This window comes from Hyla sarda, chromosome 4 (assembly GCF_029499605.1).
Source record: "Hyla sarda isolate aHylSar1 chromosome 4, aHylSar1.hap1, whole genome shotgun sequence".
Taxonomy (NCBI): domain Eukaryota; kingdom Metazoa; phylum Chordata; class Amphibia; order Anura; family Hylidae; genus Hyla; species Hyla sarda.
Window position 1 is genome coordinate 101,148,995 of NC_079192.1, and position 23,990 is coordinate 101,172,984.

The 23,990-nt window shown below is 45.6% G+C and overlaps 1 protein-coding gene across 5 annotated transcripts in view; it reads right to left on the minus strand.

Moving 5' to 3' along the window:
- Nucleotides 1-23,990, minus strand: part of LRRK1 (leucine rich repeat kinase 1) — a 133,662-nt gene that overhangs the window by 61,396 nt on the left and 48,276 nt on the right. For all 5 annotated transcript variants that reach the window (XM_056571789.1, XM_056571785.1, XM_056571787.1 and 2 more), the window contains 8 exons: nucleotides 20,505-20,676; nucleotides 15,330-15,509; nucleotides 14,902-15,047; nucleotides 6,310-6,536; nucleotides 6,102-6,226; nucleotides 3,574-3,737; nucleotides 3,289-3,426; nucleotides 126-238 (listed from right to left, as the gene is read on the minus strand). In XM_056571789.1, coding sequence (XP_056427764.1) covers nucleotides 126-238; nucleotides 3,289-3,426; nucleotides 3,574-3,737; nucleotides 6,102-6,226; nucleotides 6,310-6,536; nucleotides 14,902-15,047; nucleotides 15,330-15,509; nucleotides 20,505-20,676 — 1,265 coding nt within the window. The remainder of the gene's footprint in view (nucleotides 1-125; nucleotides 239-3,288; nucleotides 3,427-3,573; nucleotides 3,738-6,101; nucleotides 6,227-6,309; nucleotides 6,537-14,901; nucleotides 15,048-15,329; nucleotides 15,510-20,504; nucleotides 20,677-23,990) is intronic.

A 23,990-nucleotide genomic window follows, 5' to 3' on the forward strand; every position in this document is an offset into this window, starting at 1 on the left:
TGTATAAATTACAAATATTGGTGCCCATATATGTAGAATATCAGTGTTTATCAAAGAAGATACACGCTATATAAATGTTTTATAATACAATGTAGTGTATCAGACTGCATTAAGACTTGACCAACCTTCCAAGCTGATTCTTGGATAAATCCAGACACTTGAGATGCTTGCAGGTCCAGGTGTCAGGCGGTGGGAGAGACGTTAACTGGTTGCCGGATAGCTTCAAACACTGTAACGCCTGGGGAATCAACAGCAGCAACTCAGGTAAAAAAAACTTATTTTTTCCAGGTTATAATGTAAATTTAAATATTACACCCATAAAAATGGTTCTTAATTCGAAGGTCCAGTATTTCCTCCCCCCCCCCCCCCCAGTACTATTGGCAAACTATGTACTTATAGCACCCCCTTGTGTTGAAATTAATGTACTGCACATACAAAAGACTAGACAGGAATAATGTAGTGAGGGTGTGAGTCTTTCTGAAACTGTGAGCAGAAACATGCTGCTGTAATCCCTGATGATGTAACACAATGGGTAATATACAGCCCATTATTTTACTTAAAGTGCTAACCAAATACATTGTCTATAAATGTTCAGTGGCAATGTGAATAAATGCTCATGTCTAATGTGTATTTTAAGGCGTACCTCAAGAGTTGCGGTGTCACGCACTCTGCACAGTTCGGTATTAAAAGACGCAGCTCCTGCTGGGCTGTCAGATTGCTAAGGCAACTGTATGACACCTAGCAAGTTCCGTGCACAAGCCCTTTACTAATTAATAGGACTTGTGCACAGAACTCGCTGGGTGTCATACGGTTGGCTCAGCTACTCAACTGCCCAGCATGAGCTGTGTCTCTTCATGCCGAACGGTGCAGAGTGAGTGGCACTGCAACTCTGGAGGTATGCTTGAAAAAGAAAAAAAAGGCCTATGGTAGATTGCATGCATCTATTACTCGGGCCCAACTGGGGGTAGTGTTTATTGGTTGCTTGCAGGACTCACAGGGGATGATAGTGGCATTCTGTGGGTGATGCTTGATTTCTATCGGGACGCGTATACCTCTAAGACTGCTTGTGCTCCGGCAGAGTTGAATGCATTTGTGAATGGTCTCTCCCTGATCCTCCCTCTCCCCAGACCAAGGTTAGTTGGACTTGCCTCTTACTCTGGAGGAGCTGGAGATGGCTTTGAAGTACTCGGCAAATGAAAAATCCCCAGGGGTGGATGGTATTCCCAGTGAGGTTTATAAACAGTTTCAGGGAGTTCTGTTGCCGCAGTTGTTGAGGGTACTCGAGTTGGCAGAGTTGGAGGGCACCCTTCCTGGCTCTATGCTTGAGGCTGTTGTGGTGCTCCTCCCGAAGCCCGTGAAGGATCCGCTGCAGGCAGGATCTTACAGACCAAAATCCCTATTATGTGCTGATGTTAAAGGTATACTCCGGTGAAAAACATTTTTTTATTAAATCAACTGGTGCCAGAAAGTTAAACAGATTTGTAAATTACTTAAATCTTAACCCTTCCAGTACTTATCAGCTGCTGTATAATTAACAGGAAGTTCTTTTCTTTTTAAATATCTTTCCTGTCTGACCACAGTGCTCTCTGCTGATACCTCTGTCTGTCTCAGGAACTGTCACAGGGCAGGTTTGCTATGGGGATTTGCTCCTGCTCTTGACAGGTCCTGAGACAGACAGTGATGTCAGCAGAGAGCACTGTGGTCAGACAGAAAAGAAATTGAAATAGAAAAGAACTTCCCGTGGAGCATACAGCAGTTGATAGGTACTGTAAGGGTTAAGATTGTTAAATAGAAGTAATTTAAAAATCTGTTTAACATTCTGGCACCAGTTGATTTAAAAAAAAAAAATTGTTTTTCACTGGAGTACCCCTTTAAGCTGCTGGCTCGGGTGCTCGCAAACCGTCTGGGGAAGGTTGTTCTAACATTGCTTCAAGGAGATCAAACTGGTTTCATGCCCTAGAAATCTACAGTAGACAATATACGCAGGGTGTTTCTCAACTTGCAGATGACACAGGAGGGGGCAGGTGCTAGGTCTATCTTTTCACTCGATGCTGCCAAAGCTTTTGACAGCATCTAGTGGAACTACTTATGGAAAGTTATGGAGTGCATGAGATTTGGGTCTCGATTTATGTCCTACGTGAAGCTGTTGGATTTGCACCTGAAGGCCCGCATTAGAGTAAATCGACAACTTTCTGATCCCTTTGAACTACAGAGGCATGTGACAGGGGTGCCCTCTGTCGCCGCTTCTATTTGCTCTTACCATAGAACCCTTGGCTTGTTTGCTAAGGGTGTCTATGGACATACTCGGGTTTAGGTATGGTGGAGTGGAGGAGCGCGTGGCATTGTATGCTGACGATATGTTGCTGTTCTTGGGGGATACAGTGCAATCTCTAGCCCCTGTCATGAGTGTTATTTCTGAGTATGGCTCCTTTTCGGCCTTCTAATCAATTGGGATAAATCAGTCCTCATGCCCCTGGATCCGCTACCTCTGACCCCCCAGGTTGCAGAGTATAATATACAAATGATTACTGGCTTTAGGCCGGAGTTCCCAAAAGTCTCTGTGTGGTGTAAATTGCCTCTATTGGTGGTGGGCCCTGCCAATCTAGCTAAAATGGTGCTGATGCCTCAGTTGCTATACATTTCATTTTACAAAATTCACCCGTGTGGCTAGCAAAGATATATACGTTCAGAGAATCCAACACCTCTTTAGCCAGCTTGTGTGTGTGTGTGTGTGTGTGTGTGTGGGGAGGGGACGGTATGCCCCATGGGTAGGTTGTTCATGGCAAAAGATGGGGGACGAGTCTCTATACATATCCTGGAAATAGGTGCCCTTACGAGGCCACAAGATGCTGCACCGTTTTCTATGTATAGTCTGGGTAAGAACTAGAACTTTGCTCGGGGTGTCGGGGAGGTGGGGTCTGGGGTTCGTGTTTTTCTGTTGGTAACTAAAATTGTTAAACTTTTATAAAAAATATCTGATTAAAAAAAATATATATATAAAATGTCTATTAAAAAATATTTTGGCCTGTATTTTAATACAGTGAGGGAGATTTACAAAAACGGGTGCATACAAAAAGTGAAGCACTGCCTGGGATAGCGTACAGCGCTGGTCTATTTACAGCAGCTTTGTAGCAAGTGAATTAAGTGTGCATGCTAAACCACTTCTACATTCAGTATCTGATCTGTGGGGGTCTGACTGCTGGGACCCCCACTATTCACAAAAAAGGGAGTACCTTCGGTAATAATCTGTAATCATGCCAGATATTAATACCCAGCAGGGAAAGTTACCTCCACTTGGAGTAGGTCTCTGGGTAAATCCCTCAGGGCATTGTCTGAGAAGTCTACTTCTAGCAGGTGATTCCTCCAAAAGATAGTCAGGTTATCTGGGATGTTTTCAATACAATTCCTAGAAGCTTTACAGTATTTCTGAAAGAGACAGTAAGACTGAAAACTTCTAATATATTATCTATATAACATACTGAAAATATCATTAGGAGAAAAATTGCATAATGGCATGACATTAAAGTCGTCTCATAATAAATCGGACATGTATTGGCTTCTGGTCTCACTTACCAGTGGGCAGGCCCAAGGCTCTGGGAAGATCTTAACTTTATTACCAGAGACATTCAAACTCCTTAAAGACTTGAGGCAATGCAGGATAGCGGAGGGGAGCTCTGGGAGCCTGTTATCAGACACATCTAGATCTTGTAACCTCCGCAGACCTATCCAGTTGATTCCTATGGATAAAACATATCTGTAAATGAGAAACATACTGTCTTATTTATATACCGTGGGTACTGAATGTGTTACTTCAAAAACCTCTTAAAATGCAAATCTCTTAAAGGTGTTCTCTGGGACTAAAGCTAAGTTTAAAGGGGTACTCTGCCCCTAGACATCTTATCCCCTATCCAATCCTATCCCGCAGCTGGGAACCCCGTGATCTCTGTGCAGCACCCGGCATTCGCTTAGAACGCTGGGTGCGGGCGCAGGGGTCATGATGTTATGGCCATGCCCCTCCCCCTCAATGTAAGTCTATGGAAGGGGCGTGATGTCACAAGTGGTGTGACCGTGACCCACTCCAAGTGTTCAGATCAAAATGTTCCAAACGCTAGGGCAGCAGAGTACCCCTTTAATGCAAAATCTGCCACATAGTGTATGGCTTCTGGCAAAATGTTGGCCACCAGGACCGTGGTCACTGTTGGTGCCTGTCATGTCATGAATTAGGTTTTAGATTTTCCCGTACTAAACCAATTTATGTCAAAATCAAAACTGACCTATGTTTAAGAAAAACATGCCGGCTTCAGAAGAAAAATGCAGCAATTTCTTTTAAATAAAAACATACTGTTTTTTTTTAAAACACAAATTATCTTATAATACAATAATAAAATAAAATAATTCAAAAGAATCCATAGGCTTTAAAGAAACTTCTGTAATAGGACTGTACATGGACAATGCAATCTCTCTAATTCAAGTGCCTGTTTTGCATATATAATAATTATTTTATTAAGAATTGTTATAGAATATTCCCCAAAATGCATATTGGAGTGGTGAAAGCTCTTGTCCATGCTCCATGATAATTTAGAGTAAAATATTTTTTGTAGGTTTTGATGTCTGAACCTGACAACTATACAGTCATAAGTGGTGTAGAAACATTCCGTGCCAACTACTGGTTAATTGTCATTTACTGTCCTGCAAAATAACACAATGCACACCTCAGCTGCTGCAGACCTTCTTGTTAAAAGGGATAAGAGTGTTATATCCCAAATACTGTTACTAATATAGTGGTCCCACAGATTACAAATATTAATTGCATGTTGAGACCATTGTATCTTGAGACCATAACTCTATGGAAACCTGATCATTGGTTCTGAAGCCCCAAAATGTCATCCAAAAATAGGACAAAGTGATGATTAAAGAAAAATAAGTAGATAACTAATACAGATTAAGTAAAAATTCTAAGTAGAAAGGTACAGTTCATGGCACTTACCCACTGTGTCGTAGATAAAAACAGGTACTTTATGAAAGGAGAAATGTGCCCGAAACTTTAACATCCCCAGTGCCCGGGCTGCCAAAAAACAAACAAACTGTAACTCACCTTCCTACGTTCCCCCATTGCACCGATATCGGCGTCCCGTTCCTCAGGCGCTGCTTGGGTCCCTGCTTCTTAGGCACGGAACGTCACACTGTAGTTAGCGTATTGCTTGCCGCAGCAATGTTCTGAGTGCATTGTCATGTAAGGAGCCCGGGCCCCGCCTTCTGCCCTGACTCCTTACATACGCTCCGCCTATCATCGTCCGAGGCAGGACATCGCTGTGGATGGCGATATGCTGACTGCAGTGTGACGTTCCGAGCCTAAGAAGCAGGGAGCCGGACAGAGCCGGAGAAACGGGATGCAAATATAGGCACAACGGGGAACATAGGAAGGGGAGTTAAAGTTCATTTTTGCAGTGTGGGCACAGGGGATGTTAAATGTTTTCTGCCGCATTTCTCCTTTAAACTTGTTCAAAAGTCCATTACAGTGCAAAAAAAAAAAAGATGTTCTGATGAAGCACATTCTCATGAAACAGCTGTAACTCTGAGCACACCTCCTGAGCACCTGCATTTGTACTGTGAACGTCTGAGCTGATGGGAGCTGTAAATCACTGTCTATGTAGAGGATAGGAGCTTCTTCAGGGTCCTGTACAGTACACACAGTTTCTTAAAAAAAAAAAGGAAAATGGAGCCACCCCCACCTGGTGTCCAAAGGAGCAGCTAACCCTGGCACAAGTAAAGAATAGTACAGAACATGTAATACCACCCTGTAAGGAGGCGCTACCAGACAGCCAGTCAGTGCATGTACTTCAGTAATACAGGTGTTTTACTAGTGAAATGCCCATTCTGATTGCTCAGTTCTTCCAGTCATTGACATGTTTCACAGATCTGGACTGTCTGTACATTGTATGTTGAGTTTGGTTTCACGTTACAATGGTCCAGAAAAGACTATTGTATGTTGAAAATATTGTAACCGGAGGCAATTGTAAGTAGAGTAACCACTGTTCATGAGAATAAAAAAAAAACTATTTTCCATAGATGTAGGCTATAAAGTAGTAGTAAGTCCATACCATCTTCCTTAAAGAGATTCACCAAGTAATTTTTGGATGCACAGAGTTTCTGAAGCCGACTCAGATGAAGGAACCCAGGGGGCAGACATGTCAACTTGTTACTAGAAACATCAATTTCAGCCAATCTAAAAGAAAAAAGGGACACAGAGCTAAGTTCCAAAGCCCAATTGCAAAATGTGTCATGTGCAGAATACATGGATATACAGACCTTGAGCAGATGATTTCCTCTGAGCTTTGGACACTGGGTAGATCACATAACTGGTTGTCACTTAAATTCAACTTTTGTAAGTTGAGAAGTCCCCAAGGAACGACTGATGGAAGGGAAGCCAAACAATTAGAAGAGATGTCCAGCTCTCTTATCTGGCAGGAAATGTCTATGAACCAATCGAGATCTACCCAAGGCAGGCGGAGGCTGGACCACTTCACACAGATGCTCTGCAGAGACCACAGAGACCATTAGCATCAAATAGATGAACAATACAGATAAAAACATTTGTATTTCCTTCTTTAAATTTAGCACCATTTTCCAGATTCCAGCAGCTAACTGACTGTTTGTGACTTTTCTAATGATATTTTACAACAACTATACGGAAATGACGTCACCTATACTTTGGTCATGGATATAGTAAAGATATTCAGATCTCTGTAGCCAGTTATATATTGCGTTCTGTCTATATAATCCAACTAAGATGACTACTATTTCCCTCAAGAACACTAAGTTTGTTTAGACCTTTTGGGACCCCCATTACAAGCAAGAATAGGGAATCACAATTAATGTCTCTTACTCTGTCGAACCTGGCATCCGTGTATTAAATACCGTATTTATCGGGGTATACAACGCACCGGCCTATAACACGCACCCTCATTTTACCAAGGATATTTGGGTAAAAAAAGTTTTTTACCCAAATATCCATGGTAAAATGAGGGTGCGTGTGTGCGCGTGTATACCCCGATACACCCCCAGAAAAGGTAGCGGAGAGAGGCAATCGCTGCCCGCTTCTCTCCCCCTGCCTTTCCTGGGGTCTAGAGCCCTGCTGCCGCCGCTTCTCTCCCCCTGGTTATCGGCGCCGCTGCCCGTTCTGTCCCCCTGACTATCGGTGCCGGCGCCCCATTGCCGGCGCCGATAGCCAGGGGGAGAGAAGCGGTGCCGACAGCCAGGGGGAGAGAAGGGGCAGTGGCACCCATTGCCGGCGCCGCTGCCCCGTTGCCTCCCCCCATCCCCGGTGGCATAATTACCTGTTGCCGGGGTCGGGTCCGTGCTGCTGCAGGCCTCCGGCTTGCGTCCCCTTCGTCGTTGCTATGCACGGCGCGGCGCATGACGTCATGCGCCACGCCGTGCAGCGCATAGCAACGACGCAGGGGACGCACGCCGGAGGCCTGCAGCAGCGCGGACCCGACCCCGGCAACAGGTAATTATGCCACCGGGGATGGGGGGAGGCAACGGGGCAGCGGCGCCGGCACCCCCTGGCTGTCGGCGCTGCTTCTCTCCCCCTGGCTATCGGCGCCGGCAATGGGGCGCCGGCACCGATAGTCAGGGGGACAGAACGGGCAGCGGCGCCGATAGCCAGGGGGAGAGAAGGGCCGGCAGCAGGGCTCTAGACCCCAGGAAAGGCAGGGGGAGAGAAGCGGGCAGCAACAGCCTCTCTCCCCCTGCCTTTCCTGGGGGTGTATCGGCGTATAACACGCACATAGACTTTAGGCTAAAAAATTTAGCCTAAAAAGTGTGTGTTATACGCCGATAAATACGGTAGTTGGGTATTCCTTTGATAGGCCAAATATAATACACTTGTCAGATGTGATTCCCCCAGGAAAAAAACTGCTGATTTCTGAGTATTACAGAAACTACACAAAACATTATAGCAGTGTTTTCAAACAATGTGTTTACGGATATTAGAGAAAGTACACAAACATATACATGTACAAGGGGCTGTATGAGGTCGGACAATTATGCACGCGGTGATACTAAATATGTTGAGTTTTATTGCTATTTTTTACATTTTTCTATGGGGCAAGAGGGGTGACTTTTATATATATTTTTAAAAAAATGTATATTTATTTTATACTTCAGGAGATAAATAATTATTAATAGTAATCATGACATTGCTATGTACTGCTCCATACTATGGAATATTATAGTCCTGATCAGTACTATCGGTGATCTTCTTGTACAGCCTGGCTTTGCAGGCTGCACAGGATGATCGGCCATCATGTACATCTGAGGAAGATGAGAGACTTCCAGCAACCATTTGCGCTCATCTTACACCCCACAATTGCACAGTGGAAGTCCGATAAGCCCACCCGACTCTCTATTTTCACTATAGTTGCAGTGATCAGCATTGATTTAGCAGTGATCAGCATCTTTAGAATTTAGGGAGGACATCAGCATGATTGTTGATGACCACTATTACCTGATAGCAGCTGGAGCTCACCTACTACATAGTGAGCACAACTCCTTAGCTCGCTTCATAGCCAGGCAGTAAATGTTAGTAAGTCAAATCTTACACATTCAATGCATTAGTCTATGGCAGGGGTCCTCAAACTTTTTAAACAGGGGGCCAGTTCGTGGTCCCTCAGACCGTTGGAGGGCCGGAGTTAAAAAAAAAAAAAAAAAAAAAAAAACTATGAACAAATTCCTATGCACACTGCATATGCAATACAATATTTAAAATGAAGAACAAGTAAAGTTAAATCAACAAACTTACCAGTATTTCAATGGGAACTGGGTAGTTCCCCCCACATTAGGTGCAGTATAGTTCCCCCCACGTTAGGTGCAGTATAGTTCCCCCCATGTTAGGTGCAGTATAGTTCCCCCACATTAGGTGCAGTATAGTTCCCCCCACGTTAGGTGCAGTATAGTTCCCCCCATGTTAGGTGCAGTATAGTTCCCCCACATTAGGTGCAGTATAGTTCCCCCCCCCCCCATTAGGCTGGCAGTATGTTTCTCCACATCAGGTGCAATATAGTCCCCAACATTAGGCTGGCAGTATAGTTCCCCCCACATTAGGTGCAATATAGTCCCCCATATAAGGCTGGCAGTATAGTTCCCCCACATTAGGTGCAGTATAGTTCCCCCCACGTTAGGTGCAGTATAGTTCCCCCACATTAGGTGCAGTATAGTCCCCCCACATTAGGTGCAATAAAGTCCCCCCCATTAGGCTGGCAGTATGTTTCCCCACATTAGGTGCAATATAGTCCCCCACATTAGGCTGGCAGTATAGTTCCCCCCACATTAGGTGCAATATAGTCCCCTACATAAGGCTGGAAGTATAGTTACCCAACATTAGGTGCAATATAGTCCCCCACATTAGGCTGGCAGTATGTTCCCCCACATTAGGTGCAATATAGTCCCCCACATTAGGCTGGCAGTATAGTTCCCCCACATTAGGTGCAATATAGTCCCTCACATTAGGCTGGCAGTATGTTCCCCCACCAGAGGCGGCTCTAGACTTTTTGAGGCCTTAGGCAAAAATATATCTGAGGCCCCCCAAGCGCGATAAAAAAAACCACAATGCACTATATCTATTTATCAGTGGGTATGTAGTTTAAAGTGCTGCTTTATACAGCAACTCACCAATGACGTCTTCTCTAATTTGCTTCGTTGCCTTCTCTTCTCCATTTGGTCCGGGCCATCATCACGATTTCTTCCACACACAATTCTTCACCGTTAAACCTGCAAAACAAACCTATTAGGCGCCAAACTTTTTTTTCCCATGGGTGACAGAGGGGTGTAGAAGAGTGTACATGGGTGACAGAGGGGTGTAGAGGAGTGTACATGGGTGACAGAGGGGTGTAGAGGAGTGTACATGGGTGACAGAGGGGTGTACATGGGTGACAGAGGGGTGTAGAGGAGTGTACATGGGTGACAGAGGGGTATAGAGGAGTGTACATGGGTGACAGAGGGGTGTAGAGGAGTGTACATGGGTGACAGAGGGGTGTAGAGGAGGTTACATGGGTGACAGAGGGGTGTAGAGAAGTGTACATGGATGAAAGAGGGGTATAGAGGAGTGTACATGGGTGACAGAGGGGTGTAGAGGAGTGTACATGGGTGACAGAGGGGTGTAGAGGAGTGTACATGGGTGACAGAGGGGTGTAGAGGAGTGTACATGGGTGGCAGAGGGGTGTACATGGGTGACAGAGGGGTGTAGAGAAGTGTACATGGATGAAAGAGGGGTATAGAGGAGTGTACATGGGTGACAGAGGGGTGTAGAGGAGTGTACATGGGTGACAGAGGGGTGTAGAGGAGTGTACATGGGTGACAGAGGGGTGTAGAGAAGTGTACATGGATGAAAGAGGGGTGTAGAGGAGTGTACATGGGTGACAAAGGGGTGTAGAGGAGGTTACATGGGTGACAGAGGGGTGTAGAGGAGTGTACATGGGTGACAGAAGGGTATAGAGGAGTGTACATGGGTGACAGAAGGGTATAGAGGAGTGTACATGGGTGACAGAAGGGTATAGAGGAGTGTACATGGGTGACAGAGGGGTGTAGAAGAGTGAACATGGGTGGTGACAGGGGTGGACAGGAGTGACAAGGTGGTAACAGAGGGGTGGACAGGAGTGACAAGGTGGTAACAGAGGGGTGGACAGGAGTGACAGAGGGGTGAATAGGGGGTGGACATGGGTGACAGGGATGGACAGGGGTGACAGAGGGTTGGATGGGGGGGTGGACATGGATGACAGGAGGGTGGACATGGGAGACAGGGGGTCAGAGGGGTGGACAAGGGTGACAAGGGGGTAAAAGAGGGACATGAGTGACAGAGGGGTGGACTGGGGTAACAAAGGGACAGATGGGTGAACAGGAGGGTGGACATGGGTGACAGGGGAGTGGACAAGGCGGACATGGATGACAGGAGGGTGAACATGAGTGACGGGATGATAGGAGGGTGGACATGGGTGAGAGGGTGGGGTAGACATGGGTGAGAGGGTGGGGTAGACATGGGTGACAGGGGGGTGGACATGGGTGACAGGGGGGTGGACATGGGTGACGGGATGATAGGAGGGTGGACATGAGTGAGAGGGTGGGGTGGACATGGGTGACAGGGGGGTGAACATGGGTGACAGGGGGGTGGACATGGGTGAGCGGGTGGGGTGGACATGGGTGACAGGGGGGTGACCATGGGTGACAGGGGGGTGGACATGGGTGACAGGGGGGTGAACAGGGGTGACAGGGGGGTGAACAGGGGTGACAGGGGGGTGAACAGGGGTGACAGGAGGGTGGACATGTTATTATAACATTATTACGGACAGTGTACACACCTGACATCCCAACTGACCATAGTGTGGGATGAGTATGGACTGGATCTGTGTTTCCCAACCAGGGTGCCTCCAGCTGTTGCCAAACTACAACTCCCAGCATGCCTGGACAGACTTAGGCTGTCCGGGCATGCTGGGAGTTGTAGTTTTGAAACAGCTGGAGGCACCCTGGTTGGGAAACACACTGGTCTGGCGGGGGTTTGAGGGGGGCTAGACATAGGTGACAGCGGGGGGGGTAGACATAGGTGACAGGGATTGACAGGGAGGTAGACAAGGCGGACATGGATGACAGGGGGGTGGACATGTGTGACGGGGGGGGGGGGTGCAGAGGGTGGACCTGGGTGACGGTGGGGGGGTTTGGACAGGGTTGAGAAGGGGTAACAGGGGGGTGGAAAGGGTACGGTACCTTTGGAAATCTCACCTCACACCGGCCCGCGCAGCTTGCAGTTCCACGCCAGTCCGGCGCAAATGCAGCTCGCTCTGCCGTCAGGCACCATTTTCGGTTCACTGCGCGGCAAGGGGGAGGGTCACGCAGGGGACGCAGGAGGACACTATGTGCGCAGTGCGCACGCAGACTTCCCTTCCCCCTGCACGCAGGCCGGGACATTTGAAAAAATAAAAATAAAAAATGTCGCCAAAATCACTGCTCTAACTACTACACGATTTAGGCGGCCGCGAGGCCTTAGGCGGCCGTCTATATCGCCTAATTAGAGAGCCGCCTCTGTCCCCCACATTAGGTGCAATATAGTCCCCCACATTAGGCTGGCAGTATGTTTCCCCACATTAGGTGCAATATAGTCCCCCACATTAGGCTGGCAGTATAGTCCCCCCACATTAGGTGCAATATAGTTCCCCCACATTAAGCTGGCATTATGTTCCCCCACATTAGGTGCAATATAGTCCCCACATTAGGCTGGCAGTATAGTCCCCCATATTAGGTGCAATATAGTCCCCCACATTAGGCTGGCAATATAGTCCCCCAAATTACATTGGCAGTATAGCTCCCCAAATTACGTTGGCAGTATAGCTCCCCAAATTACGTTGGCAGTATGTTCCCCCCCCAGGCATACAGCCTCCAGCGATACAGTATGGCTGGAGGCTGCATGCCTGTGTACTCCCCCATTTCAGTGTTCCGACCACCGCTCCGGCCATAGCAGGACCGGAGGATCGGTGGTCAGAACACCGAAGGGACGCGCCGCTGGTAAACACTTACCTCCAGCGCGCGTCCTTGCTTCTTCTCTGCTTCTCCGCTCCTCCGCTCGGTTGCCATGGGCACACGCATGGGACATCAGCGGCGTCGCTGCGTGCGTCTGTTCCCGGCGGTCCCCGCGTTTTTAAAGTAAATGCGGGCCGCAGGGACTTAACAGAGGCATCCTTGTGTTCCGAAAGCATCTTTCGGAACACATGGATGTCCTGAGTCAAAAACGCCCGGCGGGCCGGGTAAATGCGCTCCGCGGGCCGCATGTGGCCCGCAGGCCGTAGTTTGAGGACCCCTGGTCTACGGAGTCCAATCTAATGGTCAGCCGGGGAATGAAGTGGCTATTCCTCACAATTGCAGTAGGTCTGATACCCAATACGATCTAAACTTTTTACATGTCAGGACAACATGTATAAAGTTTATATTAATGACACTAACACTATAAATTAAACATGAGTTACACTTTAAAGCATTGTGTAGTCTGACAAGAGAACACTTTCTTTTGTTTATTTAAAGATGTTGTTCACAATAGGGATATTGATGCAGTCTATAAAGGACAGCAGTGTCTTTGTGCTTCTAAATAATGTCCAATATTACTGCCTTGTCTTATTCATTTAGCTTGCTGTGACAGACACACATTGCTACCAGGGAATCTTAAAACCATGCTGCAAAAAGGCAAATAGTCACTACAGTAGAAGCAATGGTTAACATTAAGGAACTAAATGTACTGCATGGTCTGGGACTTTCCTTACTTTCAATGCAAGTTAATTTTTGACAACCTTACTTGTAATTTTTTAATCTAAGGTCTTAAATTGATTCTGCATAACTACATACAGTTGTGCTCAAAAGTTTGCATACCCTGGCAGAAATGTTGGCACTAATCTTGAAAATAATCTTGCAATTAAACTGTATTCTATTAGAAGGAGATAAGTATTTAATCACTGGGTGTCCGAACGCTGCCCCTCACAATCTCCTGAATGGTACCTTACTGTATATGTATATGGTCGACACACTCTCTTCATGCATCTCTATGGGAGGGCAAGAGATACACTAAAGCTGTACTCCTGTATCTCCGGCGCTCCCATTGAGATGGATGGAGGGGGCATGTCAACCCAGCGTGCACAATCTTGGGTGCTGCTCTGCAGATTGTGTGGGTCCCAGTGGTCAGACCCCCGCGATCAGTCACTTATCTCCTCTCCACAGGATAAGTTGTCAAGGTATAATTACACAGTCATTTGACTACTTTTAAACTAATAACAGAAGTCACCCAAATAGCCCTGATGAAAAGTTTACATACCCTTGGATGATTTGCCTTGTTACAGAACGCAAGGTGACACATACAGGTTAAAATGGCAATTAAATGTTAATTTCCCACACCTAGACTTTTGATATTGAAATTAGTGTCTGTGTAAAAAAGTAATTGAGTTTGTTAGCTCTCACATGGATGCACTGAGCAGGCAAGATACTAAGCCATGGGGAGCAGAAAAGATCTGTCAAAAGCTCTATAATAACAAGGTATTGGAACTTTAGAAAATAGGACAAGGATATAAAAAGATATTCAAAGCTAGTCAGTACTGTTTAATCACTTATTAAAAAGATGAAAATTCTGGAATTTCTTGATACCAAGCTGAGCTTAGGTAAACCACGAAAAATTTTAATAAATACAAGCTGCTATGGAAAAAAAGGTGTTGTTGTTTCAAGGAGCATAATATAATGATACCTGAAGAAAAATGAGCTGCCAGAAGAAAGCCTTTACTGCGCTAATACCACACTGGTCACAACCACAAGCGTTATGTTTAGAGAGGGGTTAACAAGGCCAATAGCAACAAGAATACCTTCCCCACTGTGAAGCATGGTGGTAGTCGCTGATGTTTTTAGGGAGGGGGGGGGGGATGAGCTCTAAAAGCAGGGGGAATCTTGTGAAAATTGATGACAAGATGAATGCGGCATGTCATCAGAAAATACTGGCAGACAAGGTGTATTCTTCTATACAAAAGCTGTGCATAGGACACTCCTAGATTTAGCAACATGACAATGACCAAAATCAAGGTCAAGTTAGCTAAAATCAGTCATGGCTAAAATCAGTCAAGGCTGGTGAGCCCCTAGAGTCCCCCACCAAGGCAGCATGACAGGCTCCATTTGAAAAGATCACTTGAGGAATACATTGATCCCTTAAGAACACTTTCTGCAATAATGAAAGAATATAGGATGAAAATATTTTAAATTAAAACTTGAAAAAGGTCTTTTGTAGCCCCATAAACCTTCATAGCTTAGGTGGATTAGAAAAGTGATCATTTATCATATACTTCTATATTTTGCTAATGGAACGACCCTTACAACCACAATGCTTACCGATGTTTCCTGGTCATTGGGAACTGAAGGGTCACCATAGCTTCTTTTCCTGAGAAGTTTTTGGGTCAGCTCTGGGTTATCCATCAATATGTACGAACAGAAACCAGCACCGTTCTGCAGTAAGAACTCTGCAATATCTTCATGTCCTGGAACAATCACCAAAATAACAAAGTTATCACTGCCAGCAGCGGCAGCAGACTCCCTTCTCACAGGCGTGCACAATCGAAAAGGGAACAGAGGAAGCCTCATTTCTTTCCACAGAAGAGCAGCCACAACAAACTTGCAGGAAGCTGTCTGTGAAAGGAGTCTCTGCTCTCCCCATAGTTGGTATAAGTAGAGCCTATCAGGGTACATATATAGTTTGTAAAGGATGTATTGTATTTATAGTAAATCATGCAATAAGATGTAAGTATAGATTTATACATTACCTGCCATACAGGTGGCATAGAGAGGCAACTTGCGGAGAACCGGGAATTCATTGTTTCTTGTTGCATAACAATCAGGGTCAGCGTGATATGTGAGAATCAGGAGTTTCACTAGGCTGAGATGACCCTGTTCGCAGCAGGTGACCAGAAGCCAGTTCAGGAGAGGCTTATGGCTGGATGTATCTGCAGAGGAGGGAAATAAATACAAAGATACAGTATGTGCTCATCATATACAGATCACTAAACATTACTCCACCATTAGGCTTCGCCCTAAAAATGTGGGTTTTATCTACAAAGTAATTTTTAAAGGGGTATTCCAGGTTTATAGGGTTTATAGATCTTATCCCCTATCCAAAGGATAAGATGTATGATCGCAGGGGGCCTGCCGTTGGGGACCCCCGCAATCTCGGTGCAGCCCCAGCATTCTGTGCCGGGCGATGTCTCCGAGACAGGGATGTGAAGTCATGGCCACGCCCCTAGTGACGTCACGCCACGCTCCTTCCATCCAGACATGAATGGAGGGGGCATGGTGTGATGTCACTAGGGGCGTGGCCCTGTCTCGGAGGCAGCACCTGGCACAGAGTGCCGGGGGCTGAACTGAGATCGCACGGCTCACCAGCGGTGGGACCCCTGCGATCATACATCTTATCCCCTATCCTTTGGATAGGGCAAGATGTATAAACCTGGAATACCCCTTTAACCAGTAAGCTCAAATCTGTGCTGCTGTTTGCAAAAACGAATTTTTCACTGCAGAACCACAATTGTGTTAGGTTGGGTTAACACCTGTGTTGTATTTTTTATTGTTTCATTTTATTTTATTTTGTCAATGGAGAAAAAAATAAATACAAAAAAAAACAGGGCTGGTGGATCTGTAACATACTAAACACATTCCCATTGGGATCTGTGGGCTTTCCAGCATGGTGTCCGGAAGTTTTCCAAAGAAAACAGAGCAGATGCACTATTTTATCTAGTATTTTTGACAGAATCCAAAGAGGCCTTTAATGCAGGTGTGAGCCCAGCATACATCTTAGAATGAAAATGGTTATAGTAGTCATAGTTGATGATAGTTCTTCTTCCACTTTATTGCTTTTGGGTATGTTCACGCTTTTAGGTATGTTCATTTTGTGCAGCAGATTGTGCTGCCCATTAACTTCAATGGGTAGCAAAATCAGCTGCAGAAAATATGCAGCAGATCCTGTACGTGTGAATGTACCCTCTCTGTGCAAATAAGCAAACAGCAGCATATAATGGAGCTTCTTAGAAAAGTGAAATACTGAAAAGTGAAACAATATTTTACTTTAAGGCTCTGTTCATCCTCTTTATTGCTCACAATGCATTTTAAGTAAAAAAAAAATGGATAGGTTTAAAAATACTCCCTTTAGTCTACTACTACTACTACTACCATTTAGTCTCTACAGCTCCTATGCAGACCTATGTGTCACCAAATTCTATGTAGTCTGATCCTGCAGCCATACTCCCTTCCATCTGTCTCCTAATTTTTGCCAAGATATATTCAGTAAATTAGCAAGAAGCCGTGGAAAATGTAAGATGACATAACTGCAGGATCAGACTACAATAGATTTGCTTTAACTCTGTTATCATGGAGATGCATAGGCTTGCAAGTCAGCTGCAGAACTCAAAAAGTAGGGTGATATTGCCCGTTTTTTTCTTCCTAATCCTAGTTGGGGAGGAAAATAAACAAAGGAGGAAGCTTTTGACTTCATATCCTATCCCCATATATTGTTGTCATATCCCAACCCCATATCCCGCCCTCCTATCCTGTCCTCCTATCCCGACCTCCTATCCCGAACCGTAATTTGTGTACCAGGTATTGAAATATCTCCAGCCGTACGGAAGTTATGCTGGAACATACATTTCCCATTGATTTGCATGGGACTTTAAACAAAAACCCCGACCCTCACAAATGGGGGCAGTTAAGGGTTAAATTAACTATCCTATATTTTAAATGGACATATAAGTAACATGTGACCAAGTATTATCGAAATATCTCCAGCCGTTTGGAAGTTATGCACTTACATATATTTCCCATTGACTTGTATAGGACTTTAAACAAAAAACCTGCCCCCTATGTACACACATACATACATACACACATTGAGTTATATATATATATATATATATATATATATATATATATATATATATATATGTGCTGAATCAATAAAATAATATTGTGAAGTGTACATAGCCTTTATAATACAATGGGAAATGTAGCCAATATTTACTGATAGATGTGGGAATGCGTAATGTCATATGTGAAAGCACACAACAAAAAGCAATATGCCACAAGCTGTGCTTCACCTAGGAAAGATGTGTGATGATGCTATAAGTGATTGGGCGCCCGGGCTCTTGCGCTCATACTATGACAAGATCAATGTAATGGTTCTATGGAAATAAAACAACGCTCTGATGAAGACATTTTCCAGTATCCGGGTAAAGAAACAGATATGACCATCTATTGGCATCAAAGGTGACAACAGAAGTTTTTTATGGGTGCATGCCCCCAATATCCAAACCCACAGCAAGATCCAGAAGCACAAAACTAGATCACAATATAACTTATGTAAGGGATGGATATGACATATGTCAAGCAAATGTGTATTCTATACATTCTTCCACTTCAAAAGCTTCTTAATAAGTTTGGTCATTTTGATATATATATATGTAAATGTATTTCATAGTAAGAAGCCAAAAATAGTAACAGCATTGTGGTAGATTAAGCTCCCACTTCCTGAACAGCTGCGCTTTTTCAAAAGACGTTTAACAAACTATTTCATTTACTGTATTCTGATCCCCCCAAAATACGATAATCTGTATATGACGAAAATGTATTCATGCAGCAACTTACAAAGTATGAAAAAAATAATAGGGTTTACATGGATTCTTTTACTGATGGCTTATCCTCAAGATCCCCCCTCCCCCTCACCTTATCCTCAAGATCCCCCCTCCCCCTCACCTTATCCTCAAGATCCCCCCTCACCTTATCCTCAAGATCCCCCCTCCCCCTCACCTTATCCTCAAGATCCCCCCTCACCTTATCCTCAAGATCCCCCCTCCCCCTCACCTTATCCTCAAGATCCCCCCTCCCCCTCACCTTATCCTCAAGATCCCCCCTCACCTTATCCTCAAGATCCCCCCTCCCCCTCACCTTATCCTCAAGATCCCCCCTCACCTTATCCTCAAGATCCCCCCTCACCTTATCCTCAAGATCCCCCCTCACCTTATCCTCAAGATCCCCCCTCACCTTATCCTCAAGATCCCCAATCACCTTATCCTCAAGATCCCCCCTCACCTTATCCTCAAGATCCCCCCTCACCTTATCCTCAAGATCCCCCCTCACCTTATCCTCAAGATCCCCCCTCACCTTATCCTCAAGATCCCCCCCTCACCTTATCCTCAAGATCCCCCCCTCACCTTATCCTCAAGATCCCCCCTCACCTTATCCTCAAGATCCCCCCTCACCTTATCCTCAAGATCCCCCCTCACCTTATCCTCAAGATCCCTCCTCACCATATCCTCAAGATCCCCCCTCACCTTATCCTCAAGATCCCCCCTCACCTTATCCTCAAGATCCCCCCTCACCTTATCCTCAAGATCCCCCCTCACCTTATCCTCAAGATCCCCCCTCACCTTATCCTCAAGATCCCCCCTCACCTTATCCTCAAGATCCCCCCTCACCTTATCCTCAAGATCCCCCCTCACCTTATCCTCAAGATCCCCCCTCACCTTATCCTCAAGATCCCCCCTCACCTTATCCTCAAGATCCCCCCTCACCTTATCCTCAAGATCCCCCCTCACCTTATCCTCAAGATCCCCCCCTCACCTTATCCTCAAGATCCCCCCTCACCTTATCCTCAAGATCCCACCCCTCACCTTATCCTCAAGATCCCCCCCCCTCACCTTATCCTCAAGATCCCCCCTCACCTTATCCTCAAGATCCCCCCTCACCTTATCCTCAAGATCCCCCCTCACCTTATCCTCAAGATCCCCCCTCACCTTATCCTCAAGATCCCCCCTCACCTTATCCTCAAGATCCCCCCCTCACCTTATCCTCAAGATCCCCCCTCACCTTATCCTCAAGATCCCCTCACCATATCCTCGATCCCCCTCACCTTATCCTCAAGATCCCCCCTCACCTTATCCTCAAGATCCCCCCTCACCTTATCCTCAAGATCCCCCCTCACCTTATCCTCAAGATCCCCCCTCACCTTATCCTCAAGATCCCCCCCTCACCTTATCCTCAAGATCCCCCCCTCACCTTATCCTCAAGATCCCCCCTCACCTTATCCTCAAGATCCCCCCCTCACCTTATCCTCAAGATCCCACCTCACCTTATCCTCAAGATCCCACCTCACCTTATCCTCAAGATCCCCCCCTCACCTTATCCTCAAGACCCCCCCCCCTCACCTTATCCTCAAGATCCCGCCTCACCTTATCCTCAAGATCCCCCCCTCACCTTATCCTCAAGATCCCCCCTCACCTTATCCTCAAGATCCCACCTCACCTTATCCTCAAGATCCCCTCACCTTATCCTCAAGATCCCCTCACCTTATCCTCAAGATCCCCCCCTCACCTTATCCTCAAGATCCCCCCCTCACCTTATCCTCAAGATCCCCCCTCACCTTATCCTCAAGATCCCCTCACCTTATCCTCAAGACACCCCCAACTTATCCTCAAGATACCACCCCCCCCCCACACACACACGCACACACAGCTGTTTGCCACAACCACTGTTCCCAGATGTACAGTGTGAACAGAGATGGAAGCGGACAGCTCAGTACTCAGTAGGACCCCCACTGATCAGATGTTATGGGTCTATCCTGAAGATAGATCCTGAATGAAAAAGTCCTGAAGAACTTAATGTTCCGAACGCTGGGTACAGGCTTCCGTGATCATGCTCGCCCCCTCGTGATGTCACACCCCGCCCAGTGACGTCACGTCCCGCCTCCTCAATGCAAGTCTATGGGAGGGGGCGTGGCAGCTGTCGCGCCCGCTTATCATAGACTTTCATTGAGGGGGCGGAGAGTGACGTCACAGGGTGGGTGCGAACACGGAAGCCTGCACCTAGCGTTCGGAATATTGAGTTCCGGACGCTGGGGAGCAGAGTAACCCTTTAAACATTTAATAAAACAGTACTTAAAAATATCTGATTTGTACCTGGTAAGGAATCAAGTAACAATGTTACAGCATCTCCGTGACCATAATGAGCCGCCATAACAACTGGATTTTCATCGCCAGGTTCTGTTGGTAGAATCACTTTAGCCTCGTGTAGCAGATAACGTACGGAGGGCACATCGCCATAAGCAGCTGTTATTCGCAGGAGCTGGAGCTGAGCAAAAAAAGACAAAGTATTTGCACTAATCTTAAAGCTGTATTCTAATCGGAGACCTTCATAGCATATCCACAAGACGACATACAAACTGTGCAGTTTAACCCCGCAGTCACACTCCTTTCTGTTTAGGTGAAGGCTCTTTTTTGCCAACTGAACCAACCTCCCTTTGAGTTTGAAACTTGGAGAATGGGGGTCATGGGTATGGGGGAGTAGCCTGCTTGTCTTTTCCCCTTTTTGTTTACTTCCTATACCCTCTTACATTGTCCTTTTTTTGGATATCTCAGTAGTCGTTCTGGTTTGGGCCTGTGTACACTTTATCGTGTTTGCTTTTATCTTTACTGTGCACTGTACAGTGATCCCTCAACTTACAATGGCCTCAACATACAATAGTTTCAACATACAATGGTCTTTTCTGGACCATTGTAAGTTGAAACCAGACTCAACATACAATGTACAGACAGTCCAGATCTGTGAAATGTGTCAATGGCCGGAAGAACTGACCAATCAGGATGGGCAATTTACTGGTAAAACACCTGTATTACTGAAGCGTATGCACTGACTGGTGTCTGGTAGCGCCCCCTACAGTACAGGGACGTATTACATGTTCTGTACACTTTACCTGTACCAGGGTTAGTTGCTCCTTTGGACACCAGGTGAGGGCGACTCCATGTTACTTTTTTAGGACATTGCGTGTACTGTACAGGACCCTGAAGAAGCTCCTGTCCTCTACATAGACCAGTGTTTCCCATGCAGGGTGCCCCCAGCTGTTGAAAAACTACAACTCCCAGCATGCCCGGACAGCCTTTGGCTGTCCGGGCATGCTGGGAGTTGTAGTTTTGCAACAGCTGGAGGCTCCTTGCTTGGAAAACACTGAAATAGACAGTGATTTACAGCTCCCAGCAGATCTTTCTTACTTTTATATGTAAGGATTTGCTTTATCTATATTAATTTTCTACTTATTTTTCTTTAATTCTCTCTTTTTCCTATTTTCGGATGACATTTTGGGGCTTTAGAACCAATTACCAAGTTTTCATAGAGTTCTGGTCTCAACATACAATGGTTTCAACATACAATGGTCGTCCCAGAACCAATTAATATTGTAACTTGAGGGACCACTGTATTTTATTTGTTTTTAGCTTTTAGCAAGTAAAGCTTTACCATGTACAAGATCTATGATTGCTGTCAATGAATCACATCCTTCTTGTTCACATCTATAGTCTATAAACTGTTCTGAACCTAGTCCTGCTCAAACAGCTGGAAAAAAACTGTAAAAAAAAAAAAACCTTAGCTGTCTGTGTCCGATTAGGTCAGGACCTTTTCAGCCTCAATAATAATAGTGAGGAATTAAAATACAAAGCATATAAAAGCAGCAAAACTTCACAAATATATAAAGATATAAGAAGACTGTCCCCCCTCATCCTTCTCACATGTCTCTTTGTGGCTGTAAAGCCATTGGCTGCATTATAATCCGAGCGCCGCGCTCAGGGATGTGTGACTCCACGTCGCTAGGATTAGAGATGAGCGAACTTACAGTAAATTCGATTCGTCACGAACTTCTCGGCTCGGCAGTTGATTTCTTATCCTGCGTAAATGAGTTTAGCTTTCCGGTGCTCCGGTGGGCTGGAAAAGGTTGGATACATTCCTAGGAAAGAGTCTCCTAGGACTGTATCCACCTTTTCCAGCCCACGGGAGCACCTGAAAGCTGAACTAATTTATGCAGGAAAAGTCATCAACTGCCAAGCCGAGAAGTTTGTGACGAATCGAATTTACTGTAAGTTCGCTCATCTCTAGCTAGGACATGGAGTTGAAGATGATGTATATTTATAAAACGGGGGCGGACTTAGATGCTTCAGTGTGGGAGGCCAGAGCAGGCGGCCGGCGGGGGTCCCGCCTTGAAGCGCATATTATAGATAGAAGAAACTTTACAGGCACATAACTCGGCGGCTACTGGACAAAAAAAAGTAAGTGACCCCTGTATCAACTCCGTTTCACCCTCACTATTACCCAGTGTATTGGGTTTAGTGTGGGTGAACTTGCTGCCAGTTTTCCCTTTAAAAATGGAAGGGGCTAGAAGGAAATCCACTACGGTGTCATCTGCAAGATTTCTACAGGACTGTTTAGTCGAGGAGCAAAATAAGCTCTCCTGTAGACAGACAGACAGTAGATTTCTATACTGTTTACTTTTATTATTCCTATTTGTAGCGTTGGAGTCCCTGTACGCGGTACTACATGTCAAAAAGGTACATAAATACCACCAATAAGCCCAGTACAGTTGTACTTGGTGTAACTTTATGGAGTAGGTCTCTGTTGACAAATACTTAAAGGGGTACTCCACTGCCACAGCATTTGGAAGATTTAGTTCCGGACACTGGCTGTGGGGTCGTGATGTCGTGGCCACGCCCCCTCAATGCAAGTCTATGGGAGGGGGCGTACGCCCCCTCCCATAGACTTGCACTGAGGGGGCGTGGCCGTGACATCACGACCCCGCAGCCAACATTCAGTGTTCGGAACTAAATGTTCTGAACGCTGGGGCAGTGGAGTACCCCTTTAAGCTGGTCGTACACAAAAGAGAGATGTCAACTATTTCTCTAGGTTGGGCCAAACATGCATGTTTAGATCAATGGAAAGAAGTGCTGTTAGATGTCCTAAGTAAAAAATTAGCCTTTTTGGAATGAAGAATTGGGAATCCTGAAATTTAACCTGCCCATCCTTCTCTCCCAGTATAGCAGTATCTAAAAATTGTTGGGTACTCCTATTAGATCATAGGTCAGTTCTTGTATATGGAAGTGTAACTAAACATTATGTCCTCGATACATGTAATCATGTATATATTTCCTAATTCCGGTCACATACATTATAAGACTCAAGTCCACGTGACCTTACAGTTGATGTCCCTTCCCCACTTATTTGTTTATACCTAGAAGAAAACCAGTATTTCCAGTTGGACGTCCTTATGTTCAACACAAAGAAGACTTTAAACTAACATAGAAATACCGTTCCGGTGAAGTGGCCAAATCTAACAAGCGCATATTACCTTTTCCCTGTCAATTCAGCGAATCCAAACTAACCAGACCAACTTTCTTTCAGGACTCCGAAAGTCACATTTCTGTGTGTAAATAGGAAAAAGAGAAAGAAGAAAGGCGCTCCCTGTGGAATATAGCCAGCCCGAGGGTGGGAAAGGGAAAAGAAACATTTCCGTGCTCACCCTGCTAAGTTGTGTAGTGGCATACACAACAATGCTGATCGCGTGTGATTTAAGGATCACAATCCTGTAGTCTGCAGCCTTCCTGAAGAATTATGGAATAGAAAAG